Here is a 26,346-nt window from a genome sequence, read left to right as displayed (position 1 = left end):
ACATTAACGAAATATGTTACATTAAAAAAATCAATTGAATTTTTAATTGTGTTAAATTGATTTTTTAGTGTTTTCCATTTATTTTTTACTGTAATCATTTTGCATTAATGTTATATTCGTTTTAATTTCGGGAGAGCAGCATACGGAAGTGTTCTACTTATCATATATTGAGGTAAATTTCTCTTAATCTTCTACAAATATGTACCTGTTTGTACCCTCATTTACCCTAATACAGCCTACGTATTTACTTGTTTCATGGAGATCCAGAGTAATCCAGGTCGTAGATGACTTTCATCAACTGGTGAAATACCACCACTTTGCTTATTGGAGGCTTGAAGTGGTGAAACCCATGTTTACATGTTTAGTCTTTAGAGCAAAGTTTCCGGCATCCCCCTCTCCCCATACTTCTCCTTCAACCCATGCACGGTACTAAGTACTATAGGTTTTGATACTTTCGTGTTTGGGGGTTTCATAAAAAAAAAAAAAAAAAAAAATCCTTTAAATCCCAGACAAATACAGAAGTCAATTTGTATATTAAAAGAATCCGTGCATTGGTGATAATAATATACAAATACAACATTTGAACAACAACAAAAAAAAAACTGCCATTTTTGGGACAAATTGAGAATTAACCTTGTCTACCCATATGTATTATGTCTCTAAATTGCGCATCTCTGGTCAGTTTTGCTGGACGAGAACCTCACGTTTCCGTGAGGAAACCTTGCTCTTCTTGCCTGAGACCAACTAACTCAACCATGGAATGAAAAAAGCGTATAAAAATTCCTCGTGTTATTGACAGAATTCGAACTTGGGTCTTTTCCAGCTGGTGTGGATTAGGATGATTATTATTATTATTATTATTATTAGCCATATAGTACAAGGAAGCCTGAGGCTTATGCTGCACCAGCCAAAAAAAAAAAAAAAAAAAAATTTTTGAGTTACCCTGAGAGAGAGAGAGAGATAGAAGGAAATCACCAAGAAAGAGAAGAATGATGATATCCAGCTCAGGACCCTGGGTGTGCCAAGCCCATACTCACTAGATGTGAGCCCCTGGGGTTAATGATGGTTGTAACTACAGGACTACCGCGAAGATTGAGTGTATCAACCTTTGAATGTCGAAAAAAAGAAATAAACGTGACTGTTACCGTAGGTTTTTATTAACTCTTGGTGTGTATTTTACTTTTCCAGTTTTGCTCTATAAAATTTAATGTTTTTTTTTTACATTCTCGCTTATTAAATCTATTATTTATTTCATTCATTTTTTTTTTTTTTTTTTACCTGTACTGCTATACAAATGGCTGACTTCCTGCTGCTGAGCGAATCAGAGTCGATGACTCATTTCTCCACACCGCAGGAAATCACATCCGTTTTCACCACCCTCCAAGTTCCTTGCTTGCTGTTTGTCAAAGCAGGGAAGGGTGCTATTCGTTTGTATGTTTTAGTAACAGAATGATTTTGTTAGAAATTAATAACCGGATTGTTGAGGATATTCTTCGGCTGAAATTTAAAAATGCTTTAGCGGGGTAAGTGATGGATAATTATATATATTTTAAATAATTTTATGCAATAATAGGCTTAGCAAATTTTGTCAACTTTCATCATGTTTATGCGGTGTTGAATGTTGGAGTGCAGCAGACAATTCTCTATTTCAGTGATAATTTATATTCTCATTCCCTCTCGTATTCCTCATTTATGTATATAGATGTGCAATGAAGAACCGGATAACAACTTGCAATTTGAATTTATACTGGATTATTGAGTTACGATCCAGGAGTGGTATGCAGATAAAGATCAAATAACTGCAATCTAATAATTCAAATTTAATAATGTAATTGTGTTCTACTGAGAAAAATCCCTTCTGTAAGGAATTGTTGCATGTGTTTTTACTGTAATTCCAGTGAACCTTATTGGCATTTTGTCCGTTGATATATTTTGGACAGTACAAGTATGTTTTTAATTTGCATTATTTTATATTACGAACTTTTGAAAAGCATAGTACAGAATTTCTGGATGAGTTTCTCAATTTTATTTATTTTTTTCTCAGTAACTGTGTGCATTATCGAATTTGCGCTTATGGCGATCGCATACAATGGTATTCTAAACTCTTGCATCATCAGTACATTCACAGTTTTTGGGTTTACATTTCGTTTATATAGGGCATATTTATATGCTGTTTTATTCGAAAGTTTATGGCGATTCGAACAGTGATCACTTTTATTGTAGAAGCTTTGTGGATTGCACAGCAAAGCAAGAGTATATTCTGCATAAATGAAAAATTTTGTGAAAATAATTTTTTTAAAAATTGCACGTTCCTCTATCCAGTATTAACGAAACATTAATACCTAATCTTGCTTTCTTGCAATGTAATGGGAAAAAACTGATATCTGACTAGCAGTAAGCTTACGAAAAATGTTTTACTAATAATAATATTTTACAATTTTTTTAAAATTATATATTGACATACGAATCACTATATAGTATAACATAAAAAAGTGAAAATAAAAATAGCATGCATGAAATAAAAAAATAAACGTGATACAATGGATGTGTATTCAAAAATGAAAATAAACCTGCACAGTGTGTCACTACAGAACAAATCGAGAATTAACTAAAAATCTGTGAAAAAGCTTCACAATACATATTTAATAACAACAAATTGTTAACAAGTACCATCACTAGGCAATCCCAGGTATCAGGAACTCATTACATTTAGTATTTCACTTACATAACTGATACTACTATATTAAGTGAGGTGCTAAATATATCAGGTGAGACCTTGATACCTGACTTTCACCTCATTGCTATGAGAGGTGTACCATACAACATCACCTAACAACTGCTCCTGAGAAGTGTAGCATTAAAAGAATGCAGCAAGAAAGCCTCTCAAAATATACCTTTTTTTGTTGCTGTTGTTGTTATTTTTGTTTCTATTTTTGAATTAATGGTATCCTGTACTTTTCAAAATTGAATTTTAAAATTTTTGAATCTAGAATAATTGGAAGTGAACTGCCAGGAAAAAGTTGGGAAAGAAGGCCTTTTTAAAAGCACTTTCCCTTATTATGGCTCAGGACTGAATATATGAAAAAATAAAAAACCCTGAATATGGTATCCACCATAAATGAGGTAAGGTTAAGAAAGCAATGGGGGAAAAAAAAGTGGATATATCAGTCTGCTCATTTTTATCAATAAGATGCTTTCTTGATATCTCATCTGATATTTTTTGATAGATTTTTGGTATTGTTTGCTAAAGGACTTCTTGTTCAGCAACTTTGCCATAATAACATTACTTTTCACTACCATACTATTTGTATGGTAATGGATTATCTTCCCCCCCCTCTGCCCTGCTTGGAGACCTTCATGACCGTACAATCACCCTTAAATGTCTTTTGTTTTCCACTATTTTGAGTGTTGTACCACCTAATTGGTATGTTATTCTGGAATTACTGCTGCCCATATGTAGTACCTTGCATTTGCCAATGTTAACCTTAATTGTCACTTCTCAGTCCATCTGCCTAATTTATTTAGGTCTTGCTGTAGTAGTATGTCTTCATTCCTGTTATTACCACTGTCAGTCTTTATATCATCTGCAAACTTATGTTATTCTGGAATTACTGCTGCCCATATGTAGCACCTTGCATTTGCCAATGTTAACCTTAATTGCCACTTCTCAGTCCATCTGCCTAATTTATTTAGGTCTTGCTGTAGTAGTATGTCTTCATTCCTGTTATTACCACTGTCAGTCTTTATATCATCTGCAAACTTAGTAAACTTTATAGGCATTAATATTATTAATAAATACTAAACAGTAAGGGGTGTAGCACTTAATACTGAAGGACTCCACTAATAACATTAATACAAGAAGAGAAGTGCACATTTGAAACCACCTCTATCCACTCAACCATTCATTTATCCATAGCAGTAACTTACTCCTAATGTCACAGTGTACCATTTTGTACAGGAGTCTTTCATATGGAATAGTGTTAGAAGTTTACTGAAATCTAAATATATGATGTTAAAATTATTATTTGCATCCAGTTCCTATGTTATTGTGTCACATTAGCTAATCAAATTGGTTAGACAGATTTCCCGCCCTCATTAATCAATCCAGCTGTGATTTATGTATAATTCCATTCCTGTTAATATGATCAATACTTCTTGAACTACGTACCGTATTATTTTCCCTGAAACAGAAGTTATGCTTATATGCTATAATTGCTCACATTGCCCTTTGATCTTCTTTGTGAATAAGAGACTCATTTCATGCCACCAATCTACAGGACCTCCCCTGAATCCACCAGTGCTCTCATAATTATGGACAAGGGTTTGCTTACCTGTTTTGCAGCTTCTTTTAATATAATTGGATAAATCCCAACCAGCCCAAGTGCCTTATTTACTTTTAGCTTCAGCAATTTCTCTTCCGCTTTTTTTTTTTTTTTTTTTTTCAGTTATAATAAAATCATTTAGCTCCCTGTTGGTGAACTTCTGGTGTTCCCATCCTAACAACTTTGGGAATACAAGGTGTGGCAATAAAGTTCCCAGAATGGTGTAATAAAAAGAACACAAAATTAAAGAGCTCAAAAATGTTTTTATTCAAAGTAATTACCACCCACTTATTACACCATTCTAAGTTTCTGAAAAGTCAATGAAGGCTTTCTAAAGAAGTGATGTTCAGTTTGGTGGTTACATTTTTCTTTATGTCTTCCTCAACATCCTGAGCAGTTTTCACCTTGGGAAAAAGAAAGAAGTCTGTTGATGCTAGATCAGGAGAGTACAGTGGATGGTTGATCTGTACAATGCCATGTTTCATCAGAAATGTCTTCACAAGTGTGGAAATGGGTGGGGGGCATTGTTGTGTAACAAGAACCGGCTGCCTTTCAACTGAAATTCTGGCCTCACCTGGGAAATGTGCTTCAGTAGTCTTTGAAGTATCTGCATATAGAATTCAGCACTGACTCACTCCCCTTCAGGTACACATTCCTTGTTTCTCATACCCTGTTTGTTGAAAAACATGATCAGCATTGTCTTGATCCTGGACTTCTGTAAACAAAACTTTTTGGACCTTGTTAATGATTTTGAAGTCCACTGCAGGATCTGATACTTTGTTTCTGAGTCATACTGAAACACTCATCTCCAGTGACGTCAACGGTTTTCTGGATGAAGTCTTCCCATGATGACACTCTTTATTGCTGTTGCTCATCTGTGAGGATGCAGTGGCACAAATTTTGCACAGACCTTCCTTTTCCCTAAATCTTCATGCAGATTTGATGAATTGTCTTCTTATTCATATCCAACTCATCAGCCATCATTCTGAGCGTCAAACAATGATCTCTTGCCACAATTACCCAAGCTTTTGCAATTTGAAAGGTTGATAGATGCCCACCTGTTGGGTTTTTATGAATATCCTTGTGTCCATCTTTTAACTGCTTATACCATTCAAACACACAGTGGTACAACTTAACATTTCGTGTTTCTATTGCAGGTTTTCCCAGTTAAAGCAAAATTTTATATTCATTCATTGCTCCATTGCAAAGTTGTGACATGGAACGTTGAATGCTACCAACGAAATTGGTTGTTGCTTGCAACTTGTCAGCCTACAGGACAATCTCTGTACCATCTGTTGGAGGAAACTTGAACTACAACATACCTCTTCCATTTATTTTCAAACTCATCGAACATGACCCACAACAGCACCAGTCCAGAAACTTTATTGCCACACCTTGTATGTCTTTTGTCAGCAACCTGATCATCAGTAGTTATGCTATTCATATTTAGTGGACAGATGTTGTTCCTTCATTTCCTTGAGTTAACATAAGCAAGGGTTTATTTGCATTCTTAGCCAAAGGACTTTTTATGATTTGTTTTCATGATCTAACCCTACCTAATCCCCCCCCCCCCCCTAGTAACCTGAATGCAGACTAGTTTGAGCTTACTGTAGGATTCCATGTCCCCTGCTGATTTATAAATACACCATGCATTTTTCTACTTTGCTTCTAGTCTCACGAGTTCATCTGATATCCATTTATGTTTAAATTTGAATTATATTTTGTAGTTGGTATAAAAACTTTGTAGCTTTAGCATTAGCATTAGTAGAGGCATTTGATGCAAGAAAGCAAGCTTATGCAGCATCAGCCAAAAAAAAAAAAAAAAACCCACTTCCACTTCACCCCTCTGTTCGTTCAAAATACCTGTCCAGCTGAGCCTTAAACTTATTTAGGTTATCAACCTCCACCACAAGGGATGGGAGTCTGTTCCACCAACCAACCACCCGCTGTCTAAAGGCAAATTTCCACACGTCTATCCTACATCTGTCTTTCCTCAATTTGAATTTATGCCCTCTCAGGTGATTTTTCTGAGCTAGAGGAAGAATCCCATCAGCATTGAGCATGCTTAAACCATTCAAGGCTTTATACACCTCTATCAGATCACCTCGCTGGTGCCTAGTCTCCAGACACTGTAATTTGCAAAACTTAAGCCTTTCTTCGTAAGAGCACCCCTTTGTTCCATTCACTAATCTTGTTGCCCTTCTCTGTACTCGTTCCAGCAGCTCTACATCCTTCTTGAAATGAGGCCTCCAGACCTGTATACAGTACTCTAGGTGTGGCCTGACCATTGCCTTATACAATGGAATAATCACCTCTTTATCTCTGCTGGAAAAATTCCTGTATATCATTGACAATACTCCATGAGCTACTCTTGCAGCCCGTCTGCACTGCTCAGAGAACTTCATATCTGCCTGCACAACCACCCCCAAGTCCCTTTCTCTACCACTGTCAGTGTAGTACCACAGAGTTGATATGTTGCTCTGGGGTTGCTGTTTCCCATGTGTAGTACTTTACATTTGTCAATGTTAAACTTCATTTGCCACCTCTCAGCCCATCTGCTCAACCTTTCCAGATCCTGTTGCAGCAGCATAGTGTCAGTAGTGTCCTTGACAACCCTGCCAACCTTTGTATCATCTGCAAACTTGGACATTAAGCTTGATATACCATCATCAATATCATTTATAAATACAGAAAACAATAATGGACCCAACACTGAGCCCTGAGGGACTCCACTAATAACATTAGTCCACGATGAGCAGTGTCCATTGATTACCACTCTCTGTCTTCTCCCCCTCAATCATCCCTTTATCCATAGCAGCAATTTGCCTCCAATGTCACACTGCTCCAATTTGTGTAGCAGTCTTCCATGTGCAACAGTATCAAAAGCCTTTCTAAGATCCAAGTATATAATATCAAAGTTATTCCCTGCATCCAGTTCTTTTGTGACTGCATCATAGTATCCAATCAAGTTGGTCAGGCAAGACTTTCCCTTAACAAAACCATGCTGTGTCTGAGCTATAACTGAAGTCTTGTCTAAATGATCCTGCAGTGCTTCTTTAACCAGTGCCTCCATTAATTTTCCTGGAACAGAAGTTAAGCTCACAGGTCTATAATTACTTGTGTCAGCCTTTGATCCTCCTTTGTGAATTGGGGTCACATTTGCACATTTCCAGTCTATGGGTACCTCCCCTGAGTCCAAGGAAGCTCTCATAATTATGGCTAAGGGTTTGCTTACTTCCTTTGCTGCCTCCTTTAATATAACTGGATAGATTCCATCCACCCGGGTGCCTTTCTTGTGTTTATCTTCAACAGTTTCTCCTCCACTTTACTCCCAGTTATTTCAAGATTCTGTAGCTTACTGCTAGAGTTGAATACACCTCTGGTTTGGTTTTTTCTTGATTTGGTAGTTGTTGGCGCATCGGCTTCTGTGGCCATATTGCACCTCCCAAGGTTTTTGTAGTACTTTGATCCAAACCCGAGGCGGGAATCGAACCCGCGACCTTTGGGTTGCCGAGCAGGTACTTTACCCACACGGCTAGCCGGTCGGCTACACCTCTGGCATTCCCCTTGCTGAATAACTCCTCATGTGTGAATGTCGATGCAAAATATTCATTTAGTTTGTTAGCTACCTGAGCAGGATCATCAACAGTTGACCCATCAATATCAAGTGGACCAATCTGATTCATCCCCTTCCTTCTAGAGTTTACATAAGTAAAGAACTCTTTGCTGTTTTTCTTTGCATCCCTTGCCAAAGATTTCTCGTAATCTGCCTTCGCCTGCCTAACCTCCTTTGTAACTTGGTTGCATATCAACTTGTATCTATCATAGGCTTCTGTGTCATGTATTAATTTGTAAGTATCCCATGCATTTTTCTTCTCTGCCATATGCCTCATTAGTTTGTATTACTTCCATGAATTTCTGAAATTTAGAATTTGCAGTTGGGCCCACTTAAAGGAATTTAAAAATTGCTTAAGACCATTGTAGTCACCTTTACAAAAGCAAAATCTCTTATCTTTCACAGTAGGTATATTCGGGGCTGAGGTGCAAGAATTAACAGTGAGAAAAGAATAGCAAACAGGAGTTCTCTTTGGATTGAGGAACCCTCTCTGTTAGAGTTTGAGGCCCTTTTCAGTCTTGGGCCTGGGTGCATAACACTCACTGCATTTCCTCTAGGACTACCCTGTTAATTGTGATATGGGGGGGGGGGGTAAAATAGTGCTTCTTAAGATTTTTTAATGACTTCATATTCTTTTTCTTTATTATTAGAATCGCAAAATAGAGTAGTTCACTTTTGAAGGACTACTCAAGAACATTGATCCTCCTTGTTATATTAAAAAAACTACACCTGAAATTCCTTCTTTTATATCCACAGATGAAATTGCTTATATAAGAGTAACTCATTGATTGGTTTTAAAGTAGACTTCGGTCTCATTATTTTTCAATCATGACAGAGATATTTAAATGACAGTAAAGTACATTTTCACCTTTGTTTATGAAAAGGGAAACTTTTTTTTTTTTTTTTTTATAATTATTATTCTTTCCTTAATATTAAACCAGGTACGTTAAATTATCAATAAAGAGACTAATAAAAGGTCTCTAAATATGTAGTGATATGGGTTGATAACCTTGAAAATAAGTTCTTTTAATATTGATTAAGATTATGGAGAAACACCCATTAATCTTTAATACTTGAAAAATATTCCTGACAATTTATTTTGCTATTAGTAGTGATAAATGATGCAAGAAAGCAAGCTTATATAGCATCAGCTTTAAAAAAAAAGTAATAATGATTACCAGATGAAAATTTGTTCCAACAATCAATTCTTCTCTGGCTGAAGGCAAATTTTCACGTATCTGTTCTGCGACCATCCTTTTTCAATTTATCCAATCATCATCCAATAAACAGTAAGAATGCCATCAGCATTTAGTTGACTCACAATTCATTTACAGCTGTAAACACTTCAATAAACCTCCTCGCAAGTGCCTAGTTTCCAAATGCTGCAAGTTGCAGAACTGTAATCTTTCTTGGTAAGAGTACTGTTTTGTGTTCTTGATTAATTTTGTTGCTCTTTTCTGCATCCATTCGAACAGACTTGTACAATATTCAAGATGTGACCTAATCATTGCCTTATACAATTGGGATAATCATCTCCTTGTCCTTACTGTTAAAATTGATGTTTATCATTAACAGAACCCCCATGTGCTGACCTAGCTGCCCGACTGCACTGTTCAGAGAACTTCTTATCAGATTATACCATTACTTTTTCTTTTTTCCACTACCTTTAGTTAGTACAACCCAATTTATGTTATTCTCAGATTACTTCTGCCCCTATATAGTACCTTGCATTTGTTAAATGTTAAACCTCAATTGCCACTTATCAGCCCATCTGCCTAATTTTTCTGTCTTTTTGTAGCACACCCTGATTGTTATCATTAACTACCCTGCCGAGTTCATATTATCTGCAGACTTAGACATCGAGCTTAATATGCTTTCATCAATATTGTTAGTAAATACTGAAAACAATAAAGGGCCCACAGAGAGCAGTGACTATTAATAACCACCCTCTTTTCTGCCACTCAACCATTCCTTTATCCATGGTAGTTGACTTGTCCCTGATGCCACACTGCTCCAATTGGTACAACAGTCTTTAATGTGGAACAGTATCAAAAGCTTCATTGAAATCTAAGTATATAATATGAAGGCTATTTTTTGCATCCAGATTCTTTGTTACTACATCATAGTAGCTAATCAGACTAGTCAGACAAAATCTCCCTTTAATGTAACTATGCTATGATGTCGTCAAGCCTGAAGGCTATAATTACTCAGTTTGCCCTTTGAACCTCCTTTATGAATAGGGTAGACATTTGCATATCTAGAATCTCTGGGGTCTTCCCCTGAATCCAAGGATGCACTCAAATTATGGCTAAAGATTTAGTGTTGCGTCTTTTGTTGTTTCTTTTAATATAACGGTAGATTCCATAAGCTCCACATACCTTATTTACTTTTATGTTTGTCAGTTGTAAATATTATAGGGATATCAGAAGTGGTAGTACTAAACGGTGGTACTAAGATGCTAAGTATATTTTGAGAAACCAGGACCCATTTCATTGTAGATGTGTTTTTTCTGGACTTCTATAACTGCAAAAGTCCATCTTCTATACCTGCACTTAAGGAATTCGGAGCTTTATCCTAATTTACCACTGCATTGGTGAATTGGGATGAAGCTCTGAATTCCTTAAGTTCCCTTATTTGTACTATTAAACTGTCATTCTTCTCCAAAAACTAGCTGTTAGCCTTTGAAAGCTGCATATTCATTTTCCTGAATTCATTAATTATTCTAATTATCAAACACCAGCCAGCCTGAATTGAACACTCTTGTATGTGATTCAGGGTCAGTGTACAGAAGAGACAGGCAGGAGAGGAGGTGAGGAAGAGCTATGTTCTTAATCAGAAGCACATATTGGCTGACATTATTTGCCAGTGTAATGCTGAGTTAGTTTGGTGTAACTAGGAAAACAAATATAAGTGAGAAATATATTATCATCAGAATTACTGCAATGAATATACCAAAAACGTCTGTAGACAAAGTGGACCAGTAAATCAAAATGTATTATAGTGGGGGATTTTAACTTTCCAGATATTGACTGGAACTTGTGTGTTGGTCACTTACACAATAGCTTAATTTTAACTGTGGAATTATTATTTATTCGAAAGTGCACGACACAAGGCAACTCATTGTGAAGGATTTCACAATATGAGATGTTATAATAATGCAACTTTTGCAAACTTTGTTTGTGTTCCTTGTGAATTTACTTTTTTTTTTTTTTTTTATTAAAACCCCAAACACAAGGTATTAGAACCTGTAGTACTTAGTACCGTGCTTGAGTTGGAGGTTGAGAAGACGAAAGAAGATATTTGTTGACATTCGACTTGAACTTCTGTAGACTAATTTTCAGGAAATACATATGAAGGAAGATTGTTCCAGAGAACGGCAGTTGAATGAATAAACGAGGAAGATGAAAAGTTGGTTCTGTGAGTTTGAAGTTGGACAATAAATGGATGTTGGCTGGTGGCAGAATGTGTTCGGATTGTTTTGAAAGAGAGAGCAGGAATTATAGAAGCCAATTCAGAAGAACAGTGCCCTTGGAAGTATCTGTAGAAAAGGCATGCAGCAGAAACAGTACGTCTATGAGATAGTGAATGGAGAGTCTCTGTTAGAGAGGAGTCATTAAGTAACCTAACTGTCCTCTTCTGAATGGAATCTAGAAGCCTGAGAGAGAGAGAGAGAGAGAGAGAGGTTTTGAGAGCACTGCCCCAGACGTGGGAACAATATTCCATGGTAGGACGGATTTGCGATTTGTACAGAGTGAACAGCTGTTTGGAAAAAAAAGTAACGCTGAGAGCGCAAGAGAAAACCAAGTTTTTTAAATGCAGAGGAAGCAATATTTGTAATGTGCTTGTGCCAAGAGAGATTAGAAGTCAGGGTAATCCCCAAAAGAGATATATTATTTTGCCTAGAAATCGGAGTGTCACCAAAGATAAGCATAGCAGCAGAGGAATCCTTTTTGCAAGATATAAGACAAGACTGAGTTTTAGAAGGATTGAAATCAACTAGAGAATTACCTGGAGATCGGAATTTAAGAATTGGTAGCGGATATTTGAGAAGTTGAAGCTGATTGAGCAGGGCAGGGTTTCTCAAAATGGAAAGCAATGTGCTATCATCAACAAAACTATAGATAGGATTTCCAGTCAATGGAAGAAGGTCATTAATATACAAGAGGAAAAGAGTGGGGGAAAGAACTGAAGCTTGGGAGAACCAGCATTAGTGGAGAAGTTAGAAGACAGTGAGCAATCAGAGAGAAAACTGGCTAACCAATTACAAAATATAGTTGGCAAACCATAAGATGGAAGCTTGTTTAGAAGACCTTTATGCCAAACACGATCGAAAGCCTTTGAGATATCAAGATCAACTGCTTATGTTCCACCAAAAGTTTCCATTGAATTTGTCCATAATTGGGTAACATGAGCCAGAATATCACCAGTGGATCGACACTGGTGGAATCCATACTGGCGATCGTTGATCAGACGGAAATTTTCTAGGTAGTTTAAGCGTTGGTGGTTAATTGATTTCTCTATTACTTTAGAAAAACTAGAAGTAATTGCAATGAGACGATAATTGGATGGGAGGGATTTGTCACTCTTTTTAGGAACTGACTGGATATGAGCAAATTTTCAAGCAGAAGGAAAAACACCTTAGGATTAAGAAAGTGAAAAACATGGCAAAGAACAGGAGTAAGTTCAGGAGCACAGGTTTTGAGAACAAGTGGAGAAATGCCATCAGGACCTGTAACTTTCTTAGCATCAAGAGTCATCAAAATCCTTTTGACGGAAGACCACAGGAGGCATTGAATGGAGCATGGTGGGAGGTGTTTTACCAAGATCATTAATATATGAGTTGGAAGAAAAATGGGATGCTAACAGGTCAGCTTTATCCTTGGCTTGGCTGAAGTGATAACAGAACCATCTGGTTTTGGCAGCTGTGTGAGCAGAGATGGGCAAAAGTTGCGCCTGATAGCTTTGGCAAGAGACCAGAATGCTCGGCTGCCATTAGGGCAAGAATCAAGTTTTCTACTGTTAGCCTGTTCAAAATCTGGTTTGGACTGATTAATGACTGCTCTACAATTGTTGCGAGCTTTGGTGTAGGCAGAAAATGAAACTGAAGAGTTGGAAACAAACCAATTATAATATGCAGCATTCTTCTCTTGAACAGCCTTAGCACATTTATTGGAAAACCAAGGTTTATATAAAGGATGAGATTTTAAAGTGGAGTGTGGAATAACAGATTCCATTCCTACAAGAATAATTTCACTGACACGATATGAGCAAACGTTGACATCAGAAGTTTTGAAACAGTTGTCCGACCAAGGAAAAGAAGAAAAGAAATCTTGCGGGTCATCCCATTTTGCATTCTTGTAATGCCAAACAACACGAGGTTGGGAACATCCATAAGATAAAGGTTCCATTGGAGAAGAGACAATCACCAAGTTGTCATCTGAGGTACCTAAAGGACCACTCGCTTCAACCATGTACTTAGAAGGGTTGTTTGTGAGAGAAAGATCAAGTGTGTTGGCTGTATGGTTAGGATTGTCTGGTATTCGTGTAGGTAAATAAACAATCTATGTAAGGTCATTGGAAATTGCAAAAGCCTCAACACCTCGGCCAGCTGGATCGGTGTGACTAGAAAACGGAAGCCAGCTGGAGTTGTGAATATTAAAATCACCAAGGAAAATTACCTCACTATTAGGAAAGTTGGACTGCAGAAAGTCAGGTTGCAACGAGAGGAAGTCAAAGAGCTCTAAGTGATTAGTGGAGTTGGGAGAACAGTAGAAGCAACAGATGAATTTGACACAATGAGATAGAGAGATTTTAAGCCAGAGAAGATCGAAGAGAAGAGATTCCAAATTACCAATTCTCTGACAGGGAATATCGGAATGGACATATGCACAAGTACCACCTTTGAGGTGAAAGGAATCATACAGTGAATAATATGGGCAACTGAGATGAGCAGTATTTGAATTAACCGATGATAACTGAGATTCTGTCAGAAAAAGTACATGGGGTTTGGCAGAGTGCAAGTGGAAATGGACATCATTGAGATTAGAATTGAGACCACGTATATTTGTGAAATGAACTAGAAAATGTTTGGGAGGTTTAGATCTTTTCGCAAATATGCTTACTCTATTAGTTTGAAAATTCATGGTGTATTCAATAGTAAGAAAGAGGGGGGGGACATGCTGTATGAAGTAATGAAATTTTTGGATATGGCATACACGTAGTAAGAATATCCAGATCCTTGACATAACTTGGCCTCGACAATGTCCCCCCAGATATACACTACTCGGACTCCCTCCAGTATGGCAGAGTAGAGGTAGCAAGATTGTACACTAGCTGATCCGGAAGCCTCCTAAAGAGTTACCAATAGGTTCAGTCTGGTGTACTAACTAGCAGCCTGCCTGCGAACGTTTTAGGGCTGTACCCTCGAAATGTAAGGAAGATTCGATCTCGCCATGATGTTCATCATAACCTCAAAAGTCATCAGTCGTGCTGCATGATGGAAGAGATGGGGAAGGGTTTGGCCGAAACTTAGCTCTGGAGACTAAACATGGGCTCTCCCACTTGAAGCCTCCAATAAGCAAAGTGGTGGTATTGCACCGGATGATGAGAGTCATCTACCACCTAGTATTGCCTGGTAACACAGAGGGGCGGCATTCCTCCATGTGGTGTGGGTGCCACACCTCGATCCCTGCTTTCGTTGGTTCTTACCTGGGTGGTCACCCATAGGTGCTTGTGCATGGAGGTTATACCCAGGATTACTAACAGTCCCACCATCGTGAAGGTGCAAGAAGAGGATTTGGCTGTCACAGACTGTCTGGATTTCGCCGAAATTGGGTCTACTTGACTTGAATGTCACCCGAATATCAGTTCCATCAGCGTTTTAGACTCCCAGGTAGCCAGTACAGCTTGTCTGGCATGTCTGTGACATCCTCAAGGACTCAAAATTGCATATTAGAATTATGCTTTTACACTACCCAATATGTATTAGTAAATTCTTCCAGTTACAGTGCCTTAAAGATTCCCACCCACCTTCCACTGCAGATTTTTTATCACAGATTTATTTTATTTTTTAATTAAATATTCAAACGTTCCAATTTAAATTTCCATGAACATTCTGAGTTAAATAAACAGTTAAATAATTCTGTCTGAAGATATTTAATCATTTATTATGTTTAGATGATTTATGAACTCAAAACATTTGTTCTCAGTGTTGATTAAGGGATGGCAATGATTTGTTGGATTCCATTTAAAATGTTAAAGCAACATCATAAAATATTATGGTCTCAGTTATTTAGGAATATAGGAAAATTTTTCAGTTTCTCCTCTACATATGCCAAATAACAAGAACTTTGTCCACATGTCAGGTGTATAATCAGTGCTTTTGTTGTTAGTCTACCACAGCTGTGTTCTCAGACTTCTGGGATTTTGAAATCTGCAAAAGTTGGCTGGTGGGCATGTTGGGGAAGAAAGATTCCTTTGCCAGAGCTTTTCTGCTACTTGTAGACTTGATTTTAATATTGATATGCTTGTCAGTAGTGTGGCCTATAACGTTTATGTCTTCCTCTGAAGGCAGCTTCCTTTAGTAGCTTGTGTTATACATGGATCCTATTTTTTTGACTGTACACATCCTGGTTTTGTCTAGGAGTGTAATATAGGGTGTCCCATAAGTCCACTTCCATAGTGGTGTTGAATCTGAAGTGTTGCAAGAAATCAAATTGTTGCCACTTTCATGAGAGCAAAAGAGGGACATTCCAGCATAGGGAGCAGTATCACAAGAAAGATGAATAGTGAATGAAACTTTTTTTTTATTGAACTCATGCAGAAATAGTTTCTGTGCAGCCAACAGTGCCAAAGTGTTACAGTTCCCCCTAATAGTTTGCACACTAGAGGACATGATAAACTAATAGAGAAAACTAATAGACTGGCTCTCAGAAAGTTTATATTTGTTGGAAGCTGAGCTTCTTCAGAATAATTTGGACAGGCTTAATGGATGGTCAGAAAAATAGCAGTTACATATTAATATCTCTAGATGTAAAGTGCTACTTTTGGGGAATGATAATCTGAAATGACTCATTCTTCACATTGGCTACAGCTGAAGGGGAAGTTTAAATGAGGAAGGAGACTTGGTGGTTTGAAACAAACAAATGTGGAGGTTTGCATGCAGTGTAAATGAGTAACCAGGAAGGTCCACAGTGTCATTAATAATTTATTGTAGCTTTGCATCTAGTGTGGAAATTATGGTTCCATTATGCAAATCATTGGTAAGAGCATGTGGAATGGTGTGTTCAGATTTGGAAGCCACATCTAAGGAAGATGTCAAGCTTCTAGGAATCCAATGACAGATGACTTGTCTGGTGAGAATAGTACATCCATATGAGGAGATGAAGTAGTGGATTACAGAATTTGAAAATTAAGCATGTCGTGGGAGGGGAATCAATTGAGGTGTTTAAGGCATTGGGAGGAGCAAAACTAGGGGAGTGTATAAACTATTCAGAAAAGTAATAGACTGACTGCTCTCAGAAAGTTCATATTTGGTCTGCATGTTGCAGCCATTGGAATAGAATGCCTTCTTGAGTAATTGAAGTTGACATTTTGGTGAAATTTAAAGAGCATCTGAATTGATACCTCCTGGTGATGAGGAAAAAGTGTGATTAGAAGGATATATTACATCTCTCCTTCTTATTATCTGTTGTACAGACAGGTCTCTCTCTCCCTCCCACACACTCTCTCTCTCTCTCTCTCACGCACACACAGAGTGAAAGCTTTGTTATTTGTATCTTTTGGCTTTACTAATACTATATGTAAAATATTATGTGTATGCATAGTGAAACTGTGTTCATCCATTATTGCAGAAACAAACCAGAGTCCATAGATATCACAGTTGCAGATTTTGACGGTGTATTATTTCATATATCTAATGTGAATGGTGATAAAACAAAAATCAGGGTAAGTATTTTTTTTAAACTGTTCTTCCAGTAAATTAATTGTTTTTCAGTCAAACTTGAATGATTGTATATAAACCAGCATTATTCAATCAATGTTGATGGTCCATCCTTGGGTATGAAAATTAGGTTGTTTTTCTTTTAAAGCATAATTAGCTGTATTTTAACATTCTCCTGTTTTTGATTAGCTGATATCAACATGTGCATTTCATTAAAAATGTATTGCTATATTTTCAAGCATAATAATTTTGTTGATGAAACAGAAGCCAATTTTTTCCATCTACAGGGACATTATAAAATCCTTGTGTAGTTTAAAATTTTCATAACTTCCGTTCTGTACATGATAAAATCAGTCTGTAAAAAGGGTAAAGGAAAGAATTTATTTCAGTTTTACATACATTTATTCCTGGGATTGTTAATTCTCAATATGTCCACTATCATTGCGTATACAAACTGAGATATGATTCTGAAGTTCTACAAATATGTTTTGCAGTTGATTTTCAGTAATACCCTGAATCACATTAGTTATCCTAGTCTGAAGTTTTATTGAATAAACAATAGTCTTAACATGTCCCCATAGAAAAAAATCCAGTGGGCTCAAATCTGGTGAACATGGTGGCCAAGAGATCGGTCTGCCTTTTCCAATCCATCTGTTAGTTGGGAAACTTTTCATTCAGAAACTGCTTAACACTGTATCAACTATAAGTCCTAAATGCGTTAGTTCAGGAATAAAGTAATTCTGCAGCATTTCCAAATAACTTTCACTATTAGCAACCTGTCCTTTGACTTCCAGATCATGGTTTATCATTAACGGAACCTGTTTCTTTAAACTTTTTTTCATCCAGTTAGTTATGGAATTCCTGTGTGGTGCATCTCTGTTGTAATGGATTTTAAATCTTTTTTGTACTGTGATTACAGACTTTAACTTGGCCAACCACAGTACACAATTTACTTTCTCTTCTATTGAAGTCATTTTGTCAAGCCTAATTCTGCAAAAAAATTATAATAATAAAATTTTTGCTAAATTACAATAGAATAAATAAATCACTCTTAGTACATACTAAGCTTCACTAAATTACATTTCTAGCATTTTTTACAGATTAATTTTATCATATATAGCACAGAAGTTATGAAAATTTAAAACTGCACAAGGATTTTATAATAACCCCGTATTTTGATATCAATATTGCTCAAACCAAAAATTGTTTCTGCATGCTACTAAATATGTAATGGTGATGGTGGTAGCAGTTTTTATTTTCTTTCTGTAGGGAATTAGTTTATTTTTTAATTGTGTATGAATTTACAACAGACGGTCTTGGAATTTACAGGGAACATGTGTACTCTTATCCAATTGTCATTGTCATTTTAAATGAACTCTTTCATACTGGATAGATGAGTATTTTCAATATTTATGAAAGGTAGATGTCTCCAGAAAAGGTCAAAAGCACTAGGCTAAATTAATTCCCATAAATATAATTATTACAAAATAATTGGATCTCTTAGCTCTCAGAATGTTTCTGTTTATTATATAATTCCGTTTTTCAGCCTGAACTGCATCCTGTCATCTGTTGACAAATTTCAAATAGTATACAAATGCAAGATAAAAGCTAGCAAAAAAAACCAAAAAAAATCCCCCAGAATCCTGCAGTAACCATTGGTGAATCTGCAGTCTCAGAGGATATCTTGAAGAATGGTAATAGAACCACCATTCATTTTCCTTCTTTCAGGCTTTCCAAATACTTTATAGTAGGCATGCTTTATGAAGTTTGTACACCAAAAACAGAAAAGTTTAAAATATCTGTTAAATTTATATCAGTGTGATTTTAGTATTTCTCAAGTATGATATTCACTTTTGATCTGTATCATTAAGTACTTTTTATTTTTGAGAAGTGCAGCTGGAAAGGAAAAAAAATTCTTTATTGGTCTATGTTATGTTTATGTACAAAGTGTATTGCATGTCCATGCCTGCGCCTGTGTTAATTTTTTGTAGACTTTTGATTTTGCTCACTTCACAGTGCTGAACAGCAGAAGCAGAAATTAGGTGGTGGGAAACTTTTTTTTTTTTTTTTTTTTTCTATAATAAAACTGCTACTATTAAAGATTCTCACACCTGCCAACTTTTCTGATTTTGGCTGAAGTTTTCCAGTAATTGGTTGGTCATATGGTCTCCAAAACTTTAATCAAGTTTGTTATTTTTCAAATATGCCAGGTTTTTTTCCCCTCCAAATTTGGACATATCAAATTTAATAATTTGATAGTATAAACCAGAGCTATGATGCTCAATACATTGATTTCAATATTTGTAGAAGAATATTTTCATATAATAATAATAATATTTTTAATTATTATTTTGAGAATTATTTTCAGTTTATTATTTTTTACTGTAATCATTTTGTGTTAATGTTATATTCGTTTTAATTTCTGGAGCGTGGCATACAAAAGTGTTCTACATATAATATTGAGGTAAATTTCTCTTATTCTTCTACAAATTTAATGATATAGCCAATGTTGGGTGGCTTGGCTTATATTTAGCTGAAGTGTAGTGGCTGACATCACATGCCAGTATAAGGATATAATTGTGTTAGGTAAAAATATATATGGACTTTATATATCACATGTTTTGATATACAAAGTCCATAATTTCTGGTGCTGCTTTTATAAAAAGCATTATGGTGTACCATTGTTACTGGTTATTGTATAGTTTATTCTGTGTTGTGTATTGTAATTTATTGTTAAAAGAAAGTTAGGTAAAACTTTTTTTAAGAGTTGTAAAGAAAGATTTGGTTATTTTGAATTTGTTGAGCAATGTGATTCTGCTGTGGTAATCAATTTGTGTAAGTTGACTAATCTATAATATATATATATATATATATTTTATAGATTGTGCTAACTGATATGGATTACAATAAAATAATCAATAAACCATGGCACATACTATCCTTTCAAGAAAGCAGTGTCATAGTTTCTTCTGTAGTGCTATGGTTTATGATTATTTTATTACATTGTTTTCTTTTATATTCTTTTAATTAATATCAATTAGCAAAATCCATAAAAATACATATAGACGCCCCTCCGCTATAGTTGCTTAATGCTGGTGAGACCATGGAATACTTATACATTCCATATATTTTCCGTATAGTTATTATTATATTCTAAGAAGGTAGTTGAACTCTATAAATACGTACCCAGAGTTGTTGCAATTCCGATCACATGGTTCCTGACTGAGGTAGAAACACTGTCTCAGTGTTACTGAAACCTGCAACCTTAATCACCCAAATTCTGATAAATCAATAATTGATAGCAAAAATTAAAGAAAACAAGTTAATTAATGTATGCAGGGCAGTACATTTTAGGTGCAGTAGCAAATAATAATAATTCATGATCTAAAAAATAGAAGAAAAAAAGCAACAACTTTTATGTATAAACCGAAAGCATTTCATTTCTGTGCATCTGCCATGTTCCCATTCATTCCTCCAATCAGTACATGGATTTCTATTGTCAAATTTTAATGAAATTTGAGAAGGCTCAATAAATTGTTACAAATGAGACAAATAAAAGAAAAAAATCTATTCCCTGGGAGTTAAATTATTACACTCGGATAGAAAGGCAAAGAAATAATAATTGCATATTCTCATTTATTTCATAACATCAAAAATAGGATTGCTTTTGTGTATATGCACTAGTTCATATATAATAAATATAATTATTATATTAATGTTAAAATATAAACCTACAAGTTGACTTAACCTGTCATACTGCTCAGTAAGATTTAAAATACTGCCTTGCATGTGAATTTTTTAAAAAAGAATACTAAACTTACGGCTATAGTGCTAACTCCTGATATTTACCAGCACAGATTCTCAAATATCCTTCAATAAAGTCAAATTTTAAAAGATATTTTATTGTCAAATTAAAGATATGAGTAATTATTGCTAATTAATAAAACAAAACAAATTATAGAATGCATTACTCTACAAAACCTCTTGATAGACAATATTTTTGGTATAGGCTTTCTTTCCTTGATGGAGGTTTGCATCTGCCTTGTAATACATATTTGTAAATTAACTGTTCACATTCACATTGATCAGTAATATTTACTTGTATCTTTAATACTTCAATAAAGGCTTATCCCCGAGGCAGGAGGCGCCTCCGTAGCCAGGTGGGAAGGAGCAGCAGTGCATAGCACACGCTTCTTGATTAGACTGGGGTTCGAGCCTGTCACCACTAAATACGGAGGATGCGGAAAGGTCAGGAATGACCACCGCATATTCACGGAGCAATATGGCCTTAGTTGCTAATGCTCCTAAAAACCAAATAACTAACTAACTAACCCCGAGGCAGGGATTTTAGGACTTATAGTGAACAGCAATTTAATTTGCTAATAAATAGTTTTGGAAAGTTGACTGTGTTCAAAAATATTTGAGAATGTATATAATAAATGTTGAGTTAGTACTGTGATTACATATTCTGTATCTACCTGCAGCAGAGTACTCATTTTATTTTACCCTGAGCAATGCCTATTCTGTGATCAAGTCATCTGTAATAATTGCAATCCAAGTGGATTGCATAATGTCATGGGGTTGGTTATTGCAGTTTAACTTTCAGTAGTTAGTTTATTTAATCAGTAAATTCCCTTTCCAACATGCTTTTTTAAATTTATATTTCACTTCATTCAGTGTTTTTATCAAAAGAATCAAAGGACAGTTGGGATGTGGGAATGAATTCTTAACTTTGAAAAAATATATATATATGAAGTAATAAAAATAAAACTTTTAAACATTACACTACTGAATCAGCTGTTATATTTTGCTTAGAATATCCTGATTTATAATGTCAATCAGTCATTTTCACAGATGACTAATTAAAAAAAGTTAATTATTTCATTTCATATTTAAAAATTAACTCATTAAATTCTTGTTAATAACATAACTTGATTCTTGGTTAAGAGTTATCTTTATAGTTGTAGATATTGGCTCATGGCCAGTATTGTGAATTAAACAAACATATTCAAGAATGGTTTTGATAATTCTGATTACAGATTAAAAAACAGTCTATTCCATGTAATTTTTTTGGTAAAAGTGATCTAGTTTATTGAAAACAGATATAAAAAAAAATTCAAAATCCTTGTGGATATCTTTTTCAAGCCTACAAGAAGTAATAAAGTGGTTGTAAGAAATAATTAAGACAAATGTTGCATTATTTTTATTTTAAAGTAATTATTTGTATTAGGTGGGAAATTTATCAAAAATATGGAATGACCATTAGCAATTAAATGATGTAGTATTTCATTTTGAATTGGATGAAAATTCTCATCAATAATATGGATATGACCATTAGCAACTACTCATATTGTTTAAAAGCTAGTTATGATAACAATGTGCTATTTTCATTTTTAAACTAAATTATTTGGAAATTAAGAGGAAAAACTCTTACCTAGAATATAGGGACAACTGTTAGCAGCTTCCCATATGATATCTCAGTAGATTGGCAAGGGTTAAACTCAAACTCAGATGAATAACAAATGATTGGGTTTTATAAATGGATTATAAAATTATAGTTATGGCAGTTATATAGCTTGAGGAAGGTTTGTAAATTAGATGCTAAATATTGGGATTAGTAGTTTGCTTGGTTTACATACATAAAAAAATTAAATAGAAAAATACTATACATTGAAAAAATTACTTAATTTTTTTGCAAATTTAGTTGTATACAGAAATGATATCATTATATGATGATACTTACTGTATGGGAATAGAACAACTGGGAAATTCTAACAACTGGGTAATCAATTGTGTAAATATGATAAAGCTTGTTAAATTAGTTGTTTTAATTAGTAACTTTCTTTAGCTTACGTGGATTGTTCTTCTTGAGTTGCCTCGCAGCTTCTGAGATAATAATAATGGTTGTTGATGCAACCTGAAGTGGGATTCTCTTCTGCTGGTTGCAGAGGTTTCATTTTAGGAGTTGTTGGAATCCAATTGTGGTGGTATGTTGTAGATATATCTTCTTGTTTGTGCAATGATCTTCTTCTTGAAGAGGTGTAGATACTCTAGCCTGATGTTGATACCTTCTTTCTTTTTGATGGCTGTGACACTGGTTGAAGTAGCATTCCTTGAACATTATTCTGTTATACTTAGAATCCATGGACAGCAATTAAGATTTTGTTGAAATCCTAAATCACTCCCACATTCCAAGGCATTCAGGGCTGTTTTGGATTTGTCCACCTTCTGTGTTGGAAGTCTTTAGTGGAGTCTTCTATTAGATTTGCCTATGTTGATTTGTTTGCAGTTGCATACTAACTTATATATAGGGCTTCTTTGGGTGTATTCACCTTGGTTGAGTTGTGGAAATGGGTTTTAGTATAGTTGAGTCTGTGTAGTATTTGAAAGGTTTGAAAGATATGGCCACCCTAGTATTCAATGGAATGATAAGGGGTGTCTGCATTTTGAAGTGTTTCTGCTCTGTTGTACATAATTTGGTGTCTTCTATGATTTGAGGTATCCATTCCTCTTGGCTGTGTGTCGAATGTATTTCAATTTTTGCAGAGCAGGTCTTTTGCAAACGTTTAGGGCTCTGAATATGTAGACTTAATTACCCCCACTTTAGTTGAGTGAGGATGAGATGACTTAACATTTAGAATAATGTTTGTACTGGTAGGTTTTCTATGTACAGTTTTTGAGATGTCTTGTAATTAAAGGTATCTAAAATTGGAAGTCTTTTGCTGCATTTTTTTTTTTCCTCTCCACATTGGAAGTTATCCAGGAGTGTTGCTATTAAGGGTATTGGAAAACAATTGTAAGCTGTTTTGGTCATTGCTCCCAACTTAAAGCATCATTCATTTGCCTTCCCTAGAACTTTTGAGGTGGTAGTGATATTATCAAGAATCTGATCTTCCAAGTTCTCCATAAAGATCTCTGCCAAGAGCAGAGACACAGGATTCTACATCCAAAAAACTGGTGATGCTCAGGCCAGTTTTCTGGAAGACAGGATTCTCCTACTGTAATATATAATATATTGTCATTATAATAAACCTTTATGAATGGATAAATTATCTGTCATCTTATCAAGTAACCACTGTAACACAATACTAATGCTAATCATGTGCTTATGATGAATTAAGATAAATTTATATGCAGTGCTTGGTTAATATAAGTAGTAATGCTGGATAATGCTTTTAAGTTATATAAGATTTAATTTTGATCACGTGTTAGTTAACTGAAATTCCTTCCCATATAGTAGATTTATACAGGAAGGAAACTCTGCTTTATATCTAATTTATCTGTAATATAATAATGCTTATTATGATAGTAGTAGGGGTAGATTCTGAATAATCAGCAGCAATGGTTCTCATAAATGGCTCGGTGCAAATAAACGTTCGCTATCACTGTTCCTCTTTTACTTTTATGTAGATCACATTAGTATATACTGATAATTATACAGTATATAAAACATTATGTAAGACCTGTGTAATATTTGTATTAACCAGTTGGCAGTCCACTGTATTATGAAAGTAATTTCACTGATTTACACCTTTTAAGTATTTTAAATTTACACCATATACTATCTTGATAGTAAAATATTTAGTTAGCTATTTCTTGATAGATAGTTAATTTTCATTTATACTTTTGTTTTAGATCAGTATTTCACTGAAATTCTATAAAGAACTACAAGAACATGGTGCTGATGAGGTAAGCTATTTATATAATTTCTGTTTCATCTTCAGATGCCTGGAATAAGACCTTTCACATCATAATAGAACAATAATATAATTTTGAAATCAATATGACAGTTTTATTGTAGTAATTTTAAAATATGATCTTGGCGATGTTTACATGGTAAGCATGTTATTTTGAAATTAAAAGATGACAACTCTTGTGTTATAAGAGTTATACTGTTAAGTTAACCTTATTAAAATAACATTAATTATAGTTATGATGGTTAAAATTACAAGAAAATTGTTTAAGAAATGTAAAAATATATATATTATTTTCATATGTTTAATTTGATATTTAAATATTAAATCATTTTGTTATTACACCAAACTACTTTCTTTGGCCAATTTTTTTTGTTTTTTCTGTAAATATATGTGATATAAAACTAGAATTTTTTAATATTTGAGTGGTGTAAGACAAAAACATCGCAAAGTAATTTTACATAGTCTGATAGTTTCATAATCATGATAAAATTGTACAAAAAAAATAGACCGAAACTTAAATGAGTAATGTCCATAACTTACTATCTTGTTGAGTTGACTTTGTGTTATTATCAGCCCCTTCACTTTAAATTGTGAGATAACAGCCTTCATGAATACCTTTGCAGATGTAGCAGTTTAAGTTCAATATGCTCAAGTGCCTTGAGCTGGCATTTGACAGTTACTCCTTTGAAATTTGACCTATAAAAGTATATTGGAGGAGGCTTCTGAAGTAACCAGTCAGGAGAGCTCAGCAAAGTAACTGTAATGAAACTTCCTTAATTTAGTGCAGTCATATATATACCTGATACTGGTTATGATAATCACATTAAATTTGAAAATGAAATGTTATGCTAAATGTAAAGACTAGACATTAGCTTGCACATTTTCATACCCCCTTCCATTTATCCATATAAATTAACTTTAAATATCAGGAGCATTAACAAGGCTCTTTCTTGATAATAATAATAATTTTTATTTATTTATTTATTTTATTTTATTTTATTTTATTTATTTATTTTTTTTTTTTCAACTATTAATTATGCTAAACTACAATTTTTTTCCTAGCTTCTAAAACGGGAATATGATGACCTGCTAACAACCCCAGAAGAAGGTAATGTAATGTAAATATTATATTTCTAGATATATTTTCTAGTAAGATTAATGTACTACATTATTTTCTCAAAGTATGTATCAACCTATTAGGGTCCATTCACACATTCATCATAACATTCACTTATTTAATGGCAATAATTTTTTTAGAAGAAACAATCTATTATAGGTTTCAAATTGTAGAGGACTTCTCCAAATCTGTAAAAAGTTTGAAACTGAAAGTATTATTGATTCCTGTGTTATGTACCAGTTAATGATTAAGTCTGAAAATCAATATTTGTTTCAAAAATGACTATTGCTGTAATTTATGGAAACGTCTTAAGACACTGCAAAACATATAAAAACATTTTAAAAGTAAAAGAAACCAAAGTTAAAAATGGCACTTATTTGTTTAGTTGATTTTAAAGTTATTCATTTTCATAAGATTGTAATACCTAACCATTAATGTAGTGGGGAAATTTTGGTAATTTGAATAAACAAAAATTTGTTGAATTCATAATTTAAGTTAAATTTTCTACATAATTAATAGTTAAACCTTATGAAATATAAAACATAAGTTTTTCTCATTATCACTTGTTATAATTATACTTGTATGTAGTGAAGTTTTTTAAATATGAGAATGATAAATTGCACTTACTCTTATTCCAGATAATTATAGTTATG

The 26,346-nt window shown here is 34.5% G+C and overlaps 1 protein-coding gene across 1 annotated transcript in view; it reads left to right on the top strand.

Annotated features, from left to right (window-relative positions):
- The first annotated feature begins 1,363 nt into the window (after positions 1–1,363).
- Positions 1,364–26,346, top strand: part of Arpc2 (Actin-related protein 2/3 complex, subunit 2) — a 93,580-nt gene continuing 68,597 nt past the window's right edge. Inside the window, exons 1-4 of the mRNA XM_090379609.1 lie at positions 1,364–1,523; positions 16,791–16,884; positions 24,515–24,568; positions 25,639–25,684. Of these exons, the coding sequence (XP_090235735.1) occupies positions 1,450–1,523; positions 16,791–16,884; positions 24,515–24,568; positions 25,639–25,684 (268 nt within the window). The 5' untranslated portion in view covers positions 1,364–1,449. The remainder of the gene's footprint in view (positions 1,524–16,790; positions 16,885–24,514; positions 24,569–25,638; positions 25,685–26,346) is intronic.

The sequence above is a fragment of the Mastigoproctus giganteus genome, chromosome 1 (genome assembly GCF_048544385.1).
Source record: "Mastigoproctus giganteus isolate SK-2022 chromosome 1, ASM4854438v1, whole genome shotgun sequence".
Classification (NCBI taxonomy): Eukaryota; Metazoa; Arthropoda; class Arachnida; order Uropygi; family Thelyphonidae; genus Mastigoproctus; species Mastigoproctus giganteus.
Note: the sequence above shows the minus strand (reverse complement) of the source record. Positions and strands in the feature narration are given on the sequence as shown.